Source organism: Mauremys reevesii, linkage group 7, assembly GCF_016161935.1.
Source record: "Mauremys reevesii isolate NIE-2019 linkage group 7, ASM1616193v1, whole genome shotgun sequence".
Lineage (NCBI taxonomy): Eukaryota > Metazoa > Chordata > Testudines > Geoemydidae > Mauremys > Mauremys reevesii.
In genome coordinates, this window is record NC_052629.1 from 69796304 (window position 1) to 69815726 (window position 19423).

The 19423-nt window shown below is 42.7% G+C and overlaps 1 protein-coding gene across 6 annotated transcripts in view; it reads left to right on the forward strand.

Annotated features, from left to right (window-relative positions):
• Positions 1-19423, forward strand: part of GBF1 (golgi brefeldin A resistant guanine nucleotide exchange factor 1) — a 170888-nt gene that overhangs the window by 4992 nt on the left and 146473 nt on the right. For all 6 annotated transcript variants that reach the window (XM_039547186.1, XM_039547188.1, XM_039547187.1 and 3 more), the window contains exons 2-3: positions 1115-1220; positions 2636-2702. In XM_039547186.1, coding sequence (XP_039403120.1) covers positions 1115-1220; positions 2636-2702 — 173 coding nt within the window. The remainder of the gene's footprint in view (positions 1-1114; positions 1221-2635; positions 2703-19423) is intronic.

The following is a 19423-nucleotide window of genomic DNA, read 5'->3' on the forward strand; positions in this document are numbered from 1 at the left end:
CAGTAATACTCAGATTTACTGCTCTGTTTTCCACCCCTCTGCTCAGTCTCTCAACTCCTTCTGGATGTTCTGTTGATGTCTCAAACTCAATTGATTAAAATTAAACCTCTCCTCTTTGCTTCCAGTCCCTCTATACATCCTCATTCCTTGGCTAGCCTTCCACTTCCTACTCATCTGGGTTTGCAGGCATGGTGTCCTATAACTCTGGTCTCCTGATCAGTCCTGTTGCTTATTTGTCATAACTTTAATTAGTCTGTGTGTTACTTACCACCCCCGTTTCTCTATCTTTGTCCATGCCTGGGTCATATCTAGCATTAATTACTGTAACATTGTCTTCTTTTATCCGTGCCTCTTCACTTCTGTGTACCTCACAGTCCGTCAAAAATGTTGCTGCTGCTCCAGTCATACCATTCTTTCACCCCTCCCTGTGCAGATCCCTTCATTGGCTTTCTATCTCAGTACATCAAATTCAGGCTTCTTGTCCCTGTATTCAAGGCCCTGCATGACCTCAGGCTGTCTTGGACTACATCTCTGCTTTTATCTGCTCCCATTTTCCCTCCCTTTGGTCTGTCCAGTTCTGTAAACCTTACTTCTTCCTTGACGTTGTCCTGAACTTGACTTCATGCTTTTCATGCTTGTGTTCTTCCTCCTCTTAAGGTGCATGTGAAAGCAACATCTAAAACAAATGGCTTTAATCTTTAAAAGTTTAGCATCCAAAGGAGCTGCTTTCCCAAGCAACTCAAATAGCAGTAGCCTATATAAAGGGCACAAATAAGAAGTCTAAGGGCTGGTTTCCTGTACCTAGCTAGCTGCTTTGAATGCTTCTTATATGGAAAAGTGTGGTGTCTTTCTCATAGTAGAATAACTGTATTGGTCTGCAGGTGGAAAACTGGGAATATACCAGTTTTCCACCTGCAGACCAATACAGTTATTCTACTATGGGAACTCTCCTGTAACTAACCTATACTCTACAAATATTTCTCGCTTGTCAATTGCATCCCTACCCTGTCCCTTACAGACCTGGGGACCAGATTGATTTCCTGCCCAAGGCATGGGGTGATTCAGTGTGCCTTATTTTGAACAACTAGGAATTAACCTGGATTCTCTTTGTTAGGACTGTCAGGATGGTGGATAAGAATATTTACATTGTCCAAGGTGAAATCAATACAGTGGTGGGTGCCATAAAACGCAATGCTCGATGGAATACTCACACACATTTGGTAAGTTTGCTTGGGTTGGTGAGATCTGTCTGTGTTATGAAGAACCTAGTAACTGTAAATTTTAATAAAATCAAACCTCTTGTCTCCTCAAACTAAAGCACCCAACAGTAGTTTTCTAGGTAACACAGGAATAATAATTTGCTATGGTTTGCTTCTTTAGACAGCTTTGACCTTCTAACTTTGTGCTTGTAAGCATGTATGTTGTATTGGTGAGCACTGAGAGATGAAGCTGGAAATCTATTTCCCCATGGGCTGGAAAAGTGGCTGAGTTGGGGATATGATTTATACATCCTCGCACTCACTTTAACATTTTATTCAGACCTTTGTAGGAATCTCTCCTGGTGTCATAGGGGGTGTTTGAAAATATTGCCTGTTTCATTTTAACATCATTTTTACGTGCCTTTTGTGTTCTGCCGTGGCTGACAGTTTAAAACCACAAGAGCCAAGAAATGTAAATTTGGGGCATAGAGTAAGTTAATAAAAATGGGGCATTTTTCACCCTTTGTGTGGTGCATTGTCACTTTATCTTTTTATGTCTGTTTTGTGACTGCTAGCTATGCCATTGACTGAAATAATATTTCAAAATCCAATTTGTTAAAAAGGTCACTAATGCAAGATTTTTGGTTCACATGATGTTCTCAGCCAGCATTTCAGTTTAGCAGTGTAATGTGTATGTGTTGTACTATATCTGTGATGCACTGTAAAATGGCACATGAAACACAGATGGTTCTAATCTAGCATAAATGGCTTTAATCTCAAACGGCAGGCCCTTTTGCCTTCTTAGAAGCATTGCTTCATTAGTGCTTGGTGCCTTCCATTAGGAGTTGTGGCTGTATATGCATGCGGCTTGGAGGAACCTCTGCCTGTGCCCATAAAAATAGATATACTAAATTATGGCTGTAGGAAGTAGCTACTCTGGTAACTTTCTTACAGTGGCTCTTTTTTCAAGTTACTGTTGCAGTGCCAAGTATTGTTGGTGTGTTCCCATTATAAATCACTCTTGAGGATTAAATTGGTTTATAAAGATTTGCTATGGGTGTTAATGTGGCATATATCTACCCTGAACTTTATTGAGTAGTGGAAAGCAAATCAGAATTCTTTCTTACGACAGTAAAATGAAAACAGAGTGCTGAGTCTTGAGAGGGCATTCTGCTCTTGACCCCCAAGCTATACAGCAGTGGAAAATTATAAAGGAAAATTGAATACTTTCCTCAATCTTGATGGAATAGGAAGATTGAAGCTAATGAACCTAACCTACCTATCTTCCCCTCTTTGGAAAATCTCTCAATACGGCTTGTCCTGAAGGAAAACTAAAAGGAGATGATATCTTTGTGGACCCTGCATATCTTTTTTACTGTGTGATTTAGGTATCTATCTGTCTCATTAAGTACTTCCTTTGTTTGTGTAACCTGTAGGATGAAGAACGGGATCCCCTGCTGCACAGCTTTAGTTTATTGAAAGAAGTGCTAAATAACATAACCGGTAAGTGCACATGTGCAGGTATGAATATACAATATAACGTGTAAATATGGTATGTCTGTACCTGGGCACAAATATAGCCTCTTATGACTGTCACTTTTTATCCAAGGATCAGATATTTAGTAATGGAAAAGCACCAACACGTACACCCTTTATAGAAAATAGTAAATCAGTCCATAAATAGGGGAAATGCCTTTTTACTGGGAGTGTGTAACACATGCTTATGACTAATCACATGCCATTTATGTGCTTATACCAGTTACTCAAACATCTTGCCTGTGTTGTTAGACTTTCATTCACCTGAGAAATGTTGGTGTCTTGCATACCTGCTTGTTCTGAGGTATGGTATTGCTTTTATAACTTTTTTTCTATAGCATTGGCTAATGAATCTCTGACCCCTTGAAGTTATTTCATGACCATATGCTCTGAGCTTTAGACCAACAGTTTACCCTCTGACCATTTGTTTTTTATATATTGTGTTGTGTTTATACAGTACGTGAGGGACGCTTCAAAATATATTTCTGTGCAATCTGTAGCCATTGTACCCATGCCTCTCTGTTCACCCTGATCTGTCTCTATAATCCAGTATGTTTGTAGTATTATATGAGATCAGTGCATAAACATATGTCGTCTTTCTGTCCAAGCTGTGATAAGTAATATATGGAGATATATCCATCTCATAGAACTAGAAGGGACCCTGAAAAGTCATCAAGTCCAGCCCCCTGCTTTCACTAACAGTGTGTTTTGTTCCTGTACGTAGTCATGAGTGACAGGAAAATTCTGCTTGGAAAGGAGCCTCCCATTGTTTGATTTCTTCCGCCTCCCATCTCTCAGGACTGCAGGTTTGGTCACCTGCTGCCTGTAATTAATGGCAAACAGACTGCAATTTCAACATAAATCTCCTGGGTTCAGGGATGAAACCCTGGTTAGCCTTGTACTGAAGGGAGGCCAGCAGCTGTGATAGATGTTCCTGCAATGATTGCTAGAATTTCACTGTTGTTCTTCCTTCTTTCTGGAAGTGAACCTATGTGGATTAATTTCCCCGAGCTTTGAGAGGACAGGTCACTCTTATGGTACATATAAACCAGTCTGATAGGACCTGATTCTGAGCCAGAATGGGTTATTGGTACACATTTAATGGGACAGTAGCTCTCTGGAATGTGAGCTCTGCTAACTTTATTTCTTCTGGAGCAGAATGTCTTCTCTGACTAACAGTGTCAGGACAGTTGCATTACCCTAAGCTAGTCATGTGTCTCAGACTCACAAGTCAGGTGTGCATTCTGTTAGATCTCACCAGATCCCATTGTCTCATGACTGAACGTAACAGAGAAACAAACTTTGCAATATTATGCAATGGCTGCTTCACTACTGAACTCTGTCTAGAGCCACAAGAATGTTAAGCTTATTTTGAGTTGGTTTCTGCACATTCCCACTGGTGGGCTTTGCTCACTACTCTTTTGGCACTGAGTTTAGGAACCCACTAAGAAAGCAGTGTTTATTGAAACTCCAGAAGCATCATTTCCTGGAATCGAAGAAAGGTTATAGGAGTGAGTCAATGGAGAGCTATAATTCCTTCTTTTTTCATGACTATCTGCAGGCATAGGGGCTTCTGCTCTGTGCCTGGAGAACTTGCTTGGTCTTAAAAAAGAATCTAATGTTAGCTTGTAGTACAGAAATTTTAGGTAGGTAATTTCTGCCCAGTTAAATTTCTCGACTATGTTTTGGTTCTGAGGCATCATGTCAGAACCCAAAGTTCTTGAGCAAGTCGGTTTAAATGCTTTGGAGCCGTCTGTCATCATCTAAGTTGGATGAACATACCCATTGCCTTAAGGACCATGGGAAGAACTACACCCTGGAATCCCTTTGTCTAACACCTGAAAGGATAGGGACGTTCTGCTTCATTTCTTGGTTGTAAGAAGTGATTTCATACATTACCACTGCAATGGCTCTCACTTGAATGAGGCTGTGATTCTCTCAGGTGGGTCTCCTGAAGCCCTTTCCTGGCAGTAACAGGAAAGTAACAAGAGTAACAGACATTATCAGAAATGGTGTGTCAAGCAATAACGAAATTGAACTGGAGAGTCCTGATATTTTCATACAGACACAATGAGTAGCTGGCAGGGCTTGGTTAACATTTGGGCACTGTCCACAATAACTTCTCTTGAATGAATTCAACCCAAACCACTAATTGCTCATTGTAAAGAGAAAGAGTTCCATGTGCTGAGTAACCCAGAAGCTTCCTGTGAGCTCCCGAGGGATTATGCAAAAATGGCCTATGTTCATTCTGCCATGGTGGTGTCAAAAGAGTGCCTGCTTGTGTATTACATTGGAGTGTGATCTCACTTTGATCACAAGGTGCTCTCCTAAACAGGCAGTTTCAGCACCAGTGATGGCCTCTGACTTTAATGCCTGAGAGTAGGAGACATATGCTTTGCCCAGCTTGACTGAGCCTTAGGCATGCGATGGAATCCAAGCAGTGCTTTGTAGTATTGGTGGAGTCTGCTGAAGGATGTCCACTACTGTCTAAGCCCAGCACCTTCTCTGGGCAGTGAGGCCGGAGCTTAGTTCTTGTCCAGACTTTCTTTTCATGTCTCTTTCATTAACTCATGGAAGCACATGGCTTTTATATTTAAATTTATTCAAGCTGTAATCTTTGACATTTGAGTTAGCTTTTAGTACAGTTTTGCATTTATAGTAATATATATTATGTATTTTCTCAGTCCCCCAAGAATCCATTTTAATCTGTTCCGGATGCAAATTTCAGACTGTCTTGTCCCATCTCCCTTCTTGCTCTCCCCCTTTCCTCCCCCCACGGAGCATGTTTGATCAGGTGTGGCAGGAATATCCACTGTCAAGCTGCGCCCTTTATATTAGTCAATATTATCCTTCCCTCCCTCCCACTCCCTTCGTTCTCCTCTGGGCTTTACCAGTTGATTTATAATTTTGGAATTCTCATCGGAATCTGTAATACAGTTTGTTCATTATTTAACCAAAACCTGTTTAATGAGCAGAGAGAGGCAATGTAAATGTTAGGCAAGTTGCAGTGGAGTACCTTTTGTTCTCCTCTGAGCTGGTGGGTATTTAACTCTGTCCTGACTGTAATGCTTAAATACCCAGGCCTGGGGTGTAGAGGTGCACCCCATTGCCTCCAGCAGCTCAAGATTTTCACTTCAAAGGGTTGCTTTTCAGGAATCAGTAAACTTCATAATACAGTCATAATCTGAGTTACCAACAATAATGATAAGCCCCCACTAACTTGTGGGAGCCCATCTATTCACAAGATAAGCAGAGTTTCAGGTGGAACCATGTTCAAGCAGACTCCTAAGGGTAGTATCTGTAGAAGAGACTCTTGTTCGTTGGGAAATATTAGTGATGTAGAGCACGGGATTTGTTAAATTTCTGAAGTTCATGTAACTTCCATAGCAAAGGCCTCTTGTACTCCTTGGACCTAAACTTTGTGACATGAGCCCTGGATTCTGCAGTAATTTGGTGCTGAAATTTAAACTGAAGCTGCCTCAGAATTTAAATTTTTAAAGATGTTTTTAATAATCTGAAAATGAATAATACAGTTAGTACAGTAGACCCAGTGCGTTCTCTTGGATGGTGTCCCTAACCGCTGTTTGCCAGAAGCTGAGAATGAGCGACAGGAAATGGATCGCTTCATGATTACTTGTTCTGTTCATTCCCTCTGGGGCACCTAGCATTAGCCACTGTTGGAAGATAGGATACTGGGCTGGATGGACCTTTGGTCTGACCCAGTATGGCCATTCTTATGTTCTTCTGTTTAGCTTACTTTATGTTCTCACCTTTTCAATCATCATTTTTGCTCTTCAGATGCAGATTTTTGTGTTGATGCACAGTTGCAACAAAAATATTAGGTACACAGGAGGTCTTGGCAGTGGGTAGGGGGCATTTGGGGCTTTTGTCACATGGGGAAGTTTGGGAGGCAGTCTGGGATAAGCTTATTAGCTGAACATTTCTACTAAAATATTCAGTTAAATACTTTTGCTCATGTAAGTCATAGTCTGGCTGGGAGTCTTGTTTTGCTAGGCATTACAAACATGAATGGCTTCATGACCTTCTCATAAACAAACTAGAGACAGAGCCTAGATGAACCTAATATAAGGTGGGTGCACGACTAATTGGAAAACCATACTCAGAGAGCAGTTACCAGTGGTTTCCAATAGAGCTGGAAGGGTATGTTGGTTGGGGTTCCACATGGATCTGTCCTGGTTCCGGTTCTATTCAATATCTTCACAAATTATTTGGATAATGATATAGAGAGTACACTTATAAAGTTTGCGGACGATATCAAGCTGGGAGGGGTTGCAGGGGCTTTGGAGGACAGGATTACAATTCAAAATGATCTTGACAAACTGGAGAAATGGTCTGAGAGGAAAAAGGATGAAATTCAATCAGGACAAATGCAAAGTGCAACACCTAGGAATAATCAGTTGCATAAATACAAAATGGGAAATGACTGCATAGGAAGGAGTACTCCAGAAAAGGATCTAGCAGTTATAGTGGATCACAAACTAAATATGAGTCAACAGTGTAACCCTGTTACATCCCAGAATGGTTGCTTTTTTTTGTATTAGCAGGTGTGTTGTAAGCAAGACACAAGAAGTAATTCTTCCACTCTACACAGCACTGATAAGACTTCACGTGGAGTATTGTGTGCAGTTCTGGGTACCACATTTTGAAAAGATGTGGACAAAATTTTGAAAGTCCAGAGAAGAGCAACAAAAATGATGAAATGCCTAGAAAACATGACCTATGAGGAAAGATTGAAAAAAAAAAATTTGGGTTTCTTTAGTCTGGAGAAAAGAAGACTGAGAAGTAGGGTTGCCAACTTTCTGACTGCAGAAAACCAAACACTCTTGCCCCACCCCCGCCCTGGCTTTTCCCCAAGGCCCCACCCCTTCTCCAAGGCCCTGTCGCCCACTCACTCCATTCCACTCCCTCTGTCGCTCGCTCTCCCCCACCCTCACTCGCTTATTTTCACTGGGCTGGGGCAGGGGGTTGGGATGAGGGAGGGATTGAGGGCGCTGGCTGGTGGGGTGGGCCTGGGGATGAGGGGTTTGGGTTTAAGAGGGGGCTTAGGGATGTGGAAGTGGGTTGAGGTGTGGGGGGGACGGTGAGGGCTCTGGTGTGAAGTCAGAGATGAGGGGTTTTAGGTGCAGGGAGGGGTCTCTGGGCTGGGGCCGAGGGGTTTGGAGTGTGGGAGGGGGTATGGGCTCTGGGAGGGAGTTTGGGTGTGGGAGGGGGCTCAGGGCTGGAGCAGGGGATTGGGGTGCAGGAGGGAGTGCGGGGTGCATGCTCCAGGAGGGGGCTTAGGGCTGGAGCAGGAGGTTGGTGTGCAGGAGGAAGTGTGGGCTCCAGGCAGCACTTACATCAGGCAGCTCCCGCAAGTGGCTGGTATGTCCCTGTGGCCTCTAAGCGCAGGAGTGGCCAGGGGGCTCCATATGCTGCCCTCACCTGCAGGCATTACCCCCACTGCTCTCATTGGCCACGGTTCCCAGCCAATGGGATCTGTGGAGCTGGCACTCGGGACGGGTGCTGCGCGTGGAGTCTCCCTGGCCGCCCCTGTGCCTTGGGGTTGCAGGGACATGTTGGCTGCTTCCGGGAGCTGTGTGGAGCCATGGCAGGCAGGGAGCCTGTCTTAGCCCCGATGCGCCGCCAACTGGACTTTTAACGGCCCAGTGAGTGGTGCTCACTGGAGCTGCCAGGGTCCCTTTTCGACCAGGCGTTCTGATTGAAAACTGGACGCCTGGCAACCCTACTGAGGGGGGGCAACTGTTGTCAAGTACATAAAAGATTGTTATAAAGAGGGTGATAAATTGTTCTCCTTATCCACTGAGGACAGGACAAGAAGCAAAGGGCTTAAATTGCAGCAATGGAGATTTAGGTTAGACATTAGGGAAAAACTTCCTAACTGTAAGAGTATTTAAGCACTGGTACAAATTACCTAGGTGGAATCTCAGTTGTAGAAAAAAGTTTTTTAAGAACAAGCTAGACAAACACCTATTAGGAATGGTCTAGATAATACTTAGTCCTGCTTCAGTGCAGGATACTGGCTTATATGACCTATTGAGGTCGCCATCCAGGCCTACATTTCTATGATTCTCTGTCCTGAACCACCTACACATAAACAGTGACATCTAGGCTTAGTCCACAGTAGAAACAGGTTGGAGCCATAGTATAGACAGGGCTTTTGAGACTGGAGCCTATTTTTACCACCACTTAAACTTAGACCTGCTTTTCAGTAAGTTGAACTTAAATGCTGGTAGCAATATGTCCAAGTGCCAAAGCCTTGGCTACATTGGAGCTTCTGCCAGTTCTAATGTGGGTTCAGCCGAACTGGTAGAAGCTTTTATTTGAAATCAAAGACAACTTCAGTCTACACTGGGAAAACTTCCAAGGTAAGACCCAGTTGAGTTGAATGGAGCAGTTAACACAGTTAAGAATGATGATTTCAGGCTGACAATAAACTCGAGACATTAATGCTATAGTTTGCGCATAAAAATGTTTATCCTTGCAACTTTTGTGGCTGTTTAAGTCGTGGGACGCTGCTGATAGTTGTGAAGCTTGAGCAGAGCTGTAGCTACTGCTGTATGTCTCCTCCTTTTGGAATGAGTTATGAATGGGTACTCTATTCTAAAGGTGCTGGCTTGTAGCAACCTGTGCTTATCAGAAACAACCCATAAGGAAAACTGAAATTGATAGCACTGCTTGTCACCCAATGCTTTCCTCACTCAGTTCCCATAATTGGAGCAAGCTAGGATTTTAATGAATGAGTTGCTTCTTAATGCTGTGTACAGTGCCTTGTACGCAGTCAATTCCTGTCCTGAACTCTCCTGCACAGAAGAATCTTGTGCATGTCAGTGCTGTAGTGGGAGAAGCAGGTGTCTGTGGAAATTGTGTGCATCAACTCTATTTAAATAAGGCTTATACTTGGATAAACACAGCTGTAAGAAGGTGCCTGTTGGAGTAGGGGGCCATGAGTGCCATGCTTGGGAGGTTTGAGTCCCTTCATCCTCTAGGCCCAGGAGTTCTGAGTTAGAGCATTTCAATAGAAGCTGCAAAGTGAGCCTTTGGAAGCACTCTGACTTCATGCACACTCAAGAAATTTTAAATGAATGTGTGTATATCAGGGCAGAGGAATCTCTCCATGGCTTATTTCAGACAAGAAGCTGTTGAAAAATCTCCATCCTGAGGGGGTTAGCTGGGTGCAGTTAAGAGCTGGCTAAAGGTCAAACAGTTGTAACCATAAGAGAACCTTTGCCCAGCCTGCTAATTTAATACACTTGTGGTAGCCATCAGTTTTCTGGTACTAAAACTGGGTTCAAACCTCACTTTCTCATGTCTCAACTTTTCATAGAATCATAGAAATTTAGGGCTGGACAAGACCTCCAGAAGTCATCACAGCATAGGTGGCTGGATTTGATAGGACCAAGTGAACCAGGACCAAATAACCCTAGACCAGTAGTTTTCAACCAGGAGTCTGGGGGCCTCCTGCGGTGGAAAAGCAGGTTTCAGGGGGGTCCGCCAAGCAGAGCCAGTGTAAGATTCACTGGGGCCCAGGGCAGAAAGCTGAAGCCCCACCACCTGGGGCTGAAGTCTGCGGCCCTGAGCCCCGCCACCTGGGGCTGAAGCTGAACTTAGCTTTGTGGGGGCCCTAGTGGCATGGGGCCCCAGGCAATTGCTCTGCTTGCTACCCCCTAACTCTGGCCCAGTTGTTATGGCACAGGTGGGCTGTGGAGTTTTCATAGCATGTTATGGGGGCCTCAGAAGAAGAAAAGATTGAGAACCCCTGACCTAGACCATCCTTGACAGGTGTGTGTCCAACTTGTTTTTGAAAGCTTCCAATGACGGGGACTCCATGAGCTCCCTTGGAAGCCTATTCCAGACTTAACTACCTTTATAGTTAGAAAGTTTTTCCTAATATCTAATCTGAATATCCCTTGTAGCAGATTAAGTCCATTACTTCTTGTTCTGCCTTAAGTGGAAGTCCAAATGTGTGCTTGAGGGAGGCAAAGGGTCAAAGAGCCACATGCAATAACAGTGCAGAAATTCTTTCTTGGTTTGGAATTAATTTCAAAAACATTTTCCGAAACCTTAATGTTGACTCGGCATTTAAGATCCAGTAATTTACGACAGCAAAAATGAGTGTATGGATTTGTGACATAGGTTATTTTGATTCTTAGTGCAGTTGGACTGTTGCTAAACAGAGCATGGCCATTTAGCTATGGCACAGTTGAAAGTGGTTGATATTGGCAAGAAAAATCCCTTTTAAAAGTTTGAAAGTTAGATGACGTGAATACATGAATTGTCTTTGATGGTATTTTGCCATCTCTTGGTGATTTGGTTTCAGTCTGCAGTTATAAGTGATAATTCATTCTATTTACTATTGAAGTTCTGAGAGTTTGCAGGAGGTTAATGGACTTCCTTTCTTGATGACAGGTCTCAACTAAACAGTCATCTAGGGCAATTTCTTGTATTTATACAAATATCTGCAACATTAGTGCTGCAGCTGAGTTAAGGAGAGGCGTGAGACTTGTACTCTTCAAAGTAACTGTCTACACCAAGGATAGTATACGCCAGTCAATGTAACTGGGAGTAATGAGATGAGTCTGAGCAAGTGAGGACTTCCTAATGGTGAGATGTATTTAGATGTATTTGTGTTTTCCCAAGAGTAAGGATAGAAGAAAGCACTTTGTTTAAGTCATTTAATATTAAACTGGAAGTACTGTACTTGAGAATAGACATGGAACTGGTCCTTTGCAGACCTATTAAGTCATCTAACCCATCCCTTGAAGTTATGAATCTTTTGGTTCATGTAGTGAGGATAGTGATGTTCCATGAAACTTCTTAAATGTAAAAGCCAGAAAAGAAATGCAAATAATTAGGCTGGGGGGTTAGCCTTAATGGGCCTATCGTTGTCCCTTTCCTCCCTTCTTGCCTCATTCTTCCTTCTGTTTCTTCCCTTTCCTTCCCTTAAAATCCCTCCTCATTTTCATTCCGTTCTGGCCTCATCACCGCTAATGTCTGACTAACCACAGTGTAACTTACAGGAACCAAATCAGGGACCTTAGGAAAGATGAATCAGAAATGCCCAAACCACAGAGTAAAGTGCCATAGCAATTTCAGTAAATAGGAGTTAAAAATTCTTCTTGTACCTAAAATATCTTTCCCTGCTGGATTGTCTAAGGTGAATCTACCCCTCATACATTACACAGCAGCCTGAGCTGGGGATGCTTCATACTGGTGGCCTCCTCACACACACTGTCTTCTCTTTCCCCAATATTGGACATTCAGTGGGTACATGGAATACTTCTCATTTTGCATCTACACTTCATAGATTATTCCATATGTATGTAATAAGGAGAATAAAGGGTAGGCAAGGCAGCTGGTATTTTGTCTTTGCTCTCGTTGAACAGCTGTAGGCCTGCGAATACTCTTCTCTGACCTGTTCAAACTACAGCTTGGGCCAGCTGGTCTCTGTTCCTCAAAACAAGAAAAAAGGCAATGAGTCAACTGTTCCTGAATGGGTGTGAAATTGAAATATGGGAGAGAAAGGGGAATGCTGATTCTCTCTGAACAGTTCCTTACAGAACCTGTAATATTGTTCTGTTTCATCACACCAACAGCAGCATTTCTAGGATGAATTGCAGCTTGTGTATACAATGGGTGGATATTAATCCTTGTTCTAGTAACTATTTACATAATTGTTACAAATCAGGCTTGAATGTGCCAGAGTTAAGGTTGCCAATGCCACCTTTATTTGGTCCCCTTTATCAGAGGGGTAGCCGTGTTAGTCTGGTTCTGTAAAAGCAGCAAAGAATCCTGTGGCACCTTATAGACTAACAGACGTTTTGCAGCATGAGCTTTCGTGGGTGAATACCCACTTCTTCGGATGCAAGTAGTGGAAATTTCCAGGGGCAGGTATATATAAGCAAGCAAGAAGCAAGCTAGAGATAACGAGGTTAGATCAATCAGGGAGGATGAGGCCCTGTTCTAGCAGTTGAGGTGTGAAAACCAAGGGAGGAGAAACTGGTTCTGTAATTGGCAAGCCATTCAGAGTCTTTGTTTAATCCTGAGCTGATGGTGTCAAATTTGCAGATGAACTGGAGCTCAGCAGTTTCTCTTTGAAGTCTGGTCCTAAAGTTTTTTTGCTGCAGGATGGCCACCTTAAGATCTGCTATAGTGTGGCCAGGGAGGTTGAAGTGTTCTCCTACAGGTTTTTGTATATTGCCATTCCTAATGTCTGATTTGTGTCCATTTATCCTTTTCCTTAGAGACTGTCCAGTTTGGCCGATGTACATAGCAGAGGGGCATTGCTGGCATATGATGGCATATATTACATTGGTGGATGTGCAGGTGAATGAACCGGTGATGGTGTGGCTGATCTGGTTAGTCCTGTGATGGTGTTGCCGGTGTAGATATGTGGGCAGAGTTGGCATCGAGGTTTGTTGCATGGATTGATTCCTGAGCTACATAGAGTTACTATGGTGCGGTGTGCAGTTGCTGGTGAGAATATGCTTCAGGTTGTCTGTGGGCGAGGACTGGCCTGCCACCCAAGGCCTGTGAAAGTGTGGGATCATTGTCCAGGATGGGTTGTAGATCCCTGATGATGCGTTGGAGGGGTTTTAGCTGGGGACTGCATGTGATGGCCAGTGGAGTCCTGTTGGTTTCTTTCTTGGGTTTGTCTTGGTCCCCTTGTAGATATGCATTATGATGTACTCTAATTATTTGATCATACGCTGTTTTTTCCCACAGGACCCCTACCTTATTCACTAGCTTAGGAAGCAAATCAGTGTTGTATAATGAAAGAGGCTGCTTGTATGACCTCCTTAATGGTTTGTTGTAGAACTTGGAAGGTATGTAGTGAATGGCACAGGGGGTTCCAGGGAGAGACAATGGTCTCTTGGTTAAGGCATTTGAATATCACTTTGGAGAGCCAGATCCTATCCCTGCCTCTGCCAGAGAGTTCCTATGTGATGCTGGGCAAATCACAAACAAAAATTTTCATAGAGGCCACTAATTGTGTATTCCTCACTTTCTGAGTGTTCAACATGAGACACCTGGGGGCTGATTTGCAAAAGTACTGAGAACCCACTCTGTTCCAGCTGAGATCAATGAGAGCTCTATTTGAAACATACGAAGAGCTATAAAAATACTCTAGAAAAAATGACTATAGGTGTCTAAGCTGGGTGCCCATAACTAGTGGACACTTGACAGTTTTGGCTTTAATTATGGTCTTAGTTCTCCATTTTTAAAATGGGCATAATACCTCCCTACCGCACAAGAGTGTCATGAAGAGAAATTCTTTCATGTTTGTGAAGCACATAGAAGAGCCCATGAAGAAATCAATTCTGTCAGTGCAGGATTTGGATGGTGTGTGGTAAATCAGGCATGGACTACACTAAATAATGAGGATAAGCAGACATTGAATTAGCTGCTCATTCAATGAGCATCGTCCATCCTAGATTATTAGGGTTGGAAGGGACCTCAGGAGGTCATCTAGTCCAACCCCCTGCTCAGAGCAGGACCAATCCCCAAATCCCTAACTGGCCCCCTCAAGGATTGAACTCACAACCCTGGGTTTAGCAGGCCAATGCTCAAACCACTGATTAACTTGGGTTCTTATGGGAAAAAAAATAGTATGAGATTTTAATTACAGTCTTTAATTACAGAATGCATATGCACAGGCAACCTTTAATACTGGCACTTCCTGCCTTTTGAATTATTTACTTTGTAATCTTACTATTCTTTTAATATAGTTTTTGGGATGTAATTAAAGAATGATGGGGGTGGATTAACACTGCAGTCATTTACCTTCCTATCTAATGGCTAATGCCTGGCGGGTAGTGGGAGGAGGCGGTGCTGTTGGAAGGAATTGTTTCCTACCCTCTAGTCCTGCGGGACCCTTAGGAGTTAGATAGACAAGCACTCCTGGCTGTTCCTTGGTAGACTTCCCACAGTATGGTGTCCTGTAACACCAGCCCTCTGTTACCACTTCAAGACTGGGCTCTGAAGAGCTGCCACATGTGCACAGCTCGCAACTGACCCTCTCTTGTTCCATGCTTGTTGAGCAATTACTTCCCCACTTGTTGAACACTCCTTTATTTTCTTCAGTTACTGTTTCTTTGTGAAGTGGGGCCATAAAGGAAACGGCCTAATGTACTGTACATTAGAGGGGAATAATTGCGGTTTGATTTGGTGGAAAGGCTGGGCCAGATGCGATGCTGAAGTCAAGATTCCTTGTAAGTCATCCATGGGGGGTTTGTTCCAGGGCTTTGTGACCATGTTGTCTTTGTCTTGGTCACTGGAGTCTTGGGATAAAAGGGACTGTGGGTGATTGCAGATTCCAAAGATATTTGTATGGTACCAAAAATCCTCTGGAAATAAAAGTGTTCATGAAATTGTGCTGAATTCAATAGGGGTTCATGGAATACATAACTCTTCCCCTATTGTTCCCTCCTCCCCCCTTCTTGCTGGACATTAAAATTTTGCATATTGAGGATTAAACTTCAGTAACAAAGAAGTGTTGTTTCCTCTCACATTCAATCAGGTAACAAAGGGGAGGATTTTCTGCTGGTGCATATCTTCATTAGCAGAATAGGACATAATTTTGTATGCAATATATTACCGTACTTGCAAGAAGTCCTGGTTCAGGACTCTGCCCCTATTTGTGCTAAGTGTTGTACAGAACACCGAAGAAGACAGCCCCTGCCCCACAGAGCTTCTAGTCCAAGCAAAGTGACATACAAAGGGTGGAAGCAGAAGGAAACAAGTTATGCAGTTTTTATACACACTTAAAAAAGCAAGTGGTTAACCCCTCAACCTGACCATCATTGGCAGATTGCTAATAGGTGTTCCAGCAGAGGTGGGTTTGGAGGAGGGATTTGAAGGAAGAAGGTAGTAGCCTAATGGGTCAGTTAAGGAAGAGCACTCTGGTTGAAGGGCAGTGTGGAAGAAAATGCAGAGATGGTGTGTGGTAAACTGACAAACGAGTTAAGACCAGAGCCAGCAAGTTGGGGTGGGGGCAAGTGATCAGAAGGTTAACTGGGTATTGTGAATTGATAAATCCCATCAACAGCCAGTTAGTTACTTAAAAAAGATGGATGTGCAGCTGTTGGTTAGCCAATGTAAAGCTGGTTTACACGAATTATTCTCTCTAAGGTGATTATATCTTGTGTCTCTGCTGCCCAAGTGCTGTGTGATGTCCTGAGAATTGCAGGGCAACTAGAGACCCTTTTTCTGTGCTCAAGGAGAATTTCATTTCTTCCCAGAGAATACAGGCCCACCTCAGGCTAAGTTCTCCTCCAGGCCCACGAAGGGGTAACCTATATCTCCAATCAATGACCTCCTTTGCAATTACTCCAAGTGATGTACAGAATGGCAGGTTTGGGGCACACCTTGTGCATTATTTTAACGTGGCTTGTAAGGGTGAGGACTGATGAGGTGCAGTGTGATAGGAGCGTGGATTGCCCAGTGGAAGAGTATGAGTGGGGAGTGCAGAATGGTAGTATAGATGCATGGGAGTGCATCAAAATGTGGAACCCTGGTGTCACAGGTACCAAAGAGAAGCGAGTGTGACTTTGGGGAATGCACTGGGAATGTGATATGTTAATAAAATAAGGAACAATTATACTTGAGTTAGAGACATATGTAAATATCAGTGGGTCAGTAGGTAAATAAATTTCATTATACAATCAAGTGGAATAACATGTATTTCAGGAAGTACCTTTTATCTACTTTTTGAGTTTCATCAAATAGTTGTAGCAGTTACTTTAGAAACTATTATCTAAATCAGTATTTTATAAAAGTGAGCTGCATCAGACGTTCAGTTGGCCAACATGAATACCTAAGCATTTGGAACATTAATTTCTGGTGGAGGGACAAGTCACCCTCACTTCAAAACTCTCTTCAGCCTCAAGTCATCATAGAATTTGTCAGAATATAAATTAGTACTTGGGAGGTCCAGGCTCCCCATCCTGTGGTTGCACTACTAGACTATAGTGTCAGCATTGCTAGGATATAGTTACAAAACAGTGCAACCTTTCAGAAACCATGTGCCCAGTTTGCTCAGTGCAGCTGTAGGAACACTTGCATGATCAGAAACTCTTCTTAATGTGTAACAAATAAAAGACACTGCACAATCTTAAATGACACAGCAAACATCAAAACACTGCTCATCTTTGATCCATTTTAACTTCATCTATTTGAAGTTTGTCATTAAAATGGCTTTTCTAGAACTCCTAGTAGCTTGTAGGAAAGTGACCTTAATTTATGAGACACGTAGCAAGAGGAGGCTTGTCTGGAGTTGTAAAACTAGATTCTGTCTTGCTTTGATTCAGGTTTAGTAGTTACTTAAATATTAGCCACTTACATTCTTTAACAAAATACCTTATGTTTACAAAGTGAAGTTCTTAATACACAGTTGGAAAATGGCCAGAGTAGTAGCGGTGGAGGCCAGGGGTGTGGTTGCCTGCTTTACCGAGCTCTGATTACATCCTTATCATGGCCTGTTCAAGGTTTGGAGTCCACTAGGTCTGGATATGAAATTGGGAGGAGCTTTTGTACTAGAACAGAAGGGAGTGGTGGAGGTGTTCCGCAGCTGACTGCATGCAAGAGCTGTTTACATAAGATGCTTCATTAACTGCACTTAGGAGTTTGAATGTTTTTCAGGGCCGGATTAGACAGTTTATATTGGGCAATGATTATTCAGCTCTGTGTATAAGAACTGAACTGGCTGCTGTGGCACCATAGGAGGAGACATCGCTGGCTGATTGTCCATGCCAATCTGATGTTTTCACATTACTCATTCAAGGGTAATCTGTATTTCTTCTAATGTTTAAGTCTTACACAAAATAGCTGGGATTTCCTGCTCTGAGGAGCAAATATGGTGACTCAGCACTCAGGTCTAGTAAATATTTTGAAAGTTTTCTCTCCTGTACTCCTCCCCACCTCATCCACTCTTTAAAAATGCTTTGCCCTAGCTGAATGGACTAACTGCTCATACATTAAATTACTACTTAAATTCTAAAGTGGTCAGATTACTGGTGCAAATTGGAAACCATGTTCCTGACATGTATTCCAGTGACATTGTTGTTTTTAAGGGACATTCTTAAACATATTTGTTCAGGCATTTACCAACAGTTTATGATGAGCAAGCAGTGTCTGCTGGAATTTAAATATCTGTCTATTTTAAGATTCTCTCATCCTAACACTGAGAAATTACCCCCCAAAAGCAATTTTTTTTTTGTTCAGGAAAAAGTAATTGCTTATTGTGAGGCAGAAAACTCAGCTTACTGAACACCACTGTTCCCTGAGCCAGGCATACTCCTGTTGACCCAGTCATTGGTGCTGGTACACAAATGGAGGGGTAAGCAAAATCCTACCTTGTTGGCTTCTGCTCCACTAGGAACACAGGGGAAGAAATATCAGTGTTTGCTAAATGGAAAAGGAGCATCTCGTCAGGGAAATGTATGTTGCCTTTTAGTGTCTCAGAGGATGTTGGAAAGAGTGGAAAGGAACAAATTAAAAGGCACAGCTATTGTTTTATTAATTCAAAGAGATACTTGTAAGCTTGGGAGAGGGAAGAGAACATTAATACAAAAAGCAAGTTTATTGGCCATTCCTTTATGTATTCCCACTTGCTGCCAGTTCAGAAGGCTTCCTTTTTAATTAGTTCTCCCTCTTAGTCTAACTTCTCCTGAGGGATGCTTCAGAGACATTTTAATGCTCAATTTATGGCATCTTAGTCCTTTCCATGGTGTCAAAAAACAACAACATATCACAAGGACAGTCTGTTACTGCTTTTCTATGGCCTTCAGGAAAGGATGGAAGGAAAAAAAAAATAAAGGAATCCCCTGCTTTAAACCTTGATCTTTGGGAAACAACTTGGCCTCCTCTCTTCAATTGGTTCCATGTTAACAGACATCTTGTGGTTTAAGCAGGATCCCATTAAAGTCACAGGTGGTAGGAGGGGAGGCGGCTTGTCTACACTTAAAAGGGTTTGCCAGTACAGTTATGCCAATAGAACTATACTAGCAACCCGCCCCCCCCCAATAGAAATGCAGCTTATAGTAGCAGAGATTTCTTTTGCCAGTATAGGTTATACCAGTGCACTGATCAGAATAAGCTCTACTGGTAAAATGAGGGCTTTATATATATATAAAAACTGTCTACACTAGGGCTTTTGCTATCACAGCTGTGTCAGTTGGGGGATGATTTCCCCTCCCCCTCTCTTTGAACTGACACAGCATTGTCAGCAAAACTTAAATATAGCCCAAGCCTGGGTCTCTACATGTGTGCAGGGATCAGCTTGTGCTGGTCTCAGTGCATAATCGGTGCCTTCAGGAAGGATATTATGAAACCTGAGAGGTGAAAGTATCAGTCCAAAAGAGTACCAGAATGTAGTCTTAACTCTCATTTTGATGTATTAAAGGTCTTCTTTCAATCAGCTGTGTCCTGGGATAAAATTAAAGAGCCTTGTTTTGTAAAACTGCTTGAATTTGAAGTTAGTTGCTGAGAACCCAAATTGCTGTAGTTAGGCAAAATCAACCTAGCGTCAGTTGCATCTGAGTTCATTAAAAGGAATCAGAAAACCATGAGACTTTCCAGTATTTGTGTTCTCTCAGGCTTTTCCCTAGAGCAGAGGTGGGCAAACTTTTTGGCCTGAGGGCCACATCTGGATATGAAAATTATATGGCGGG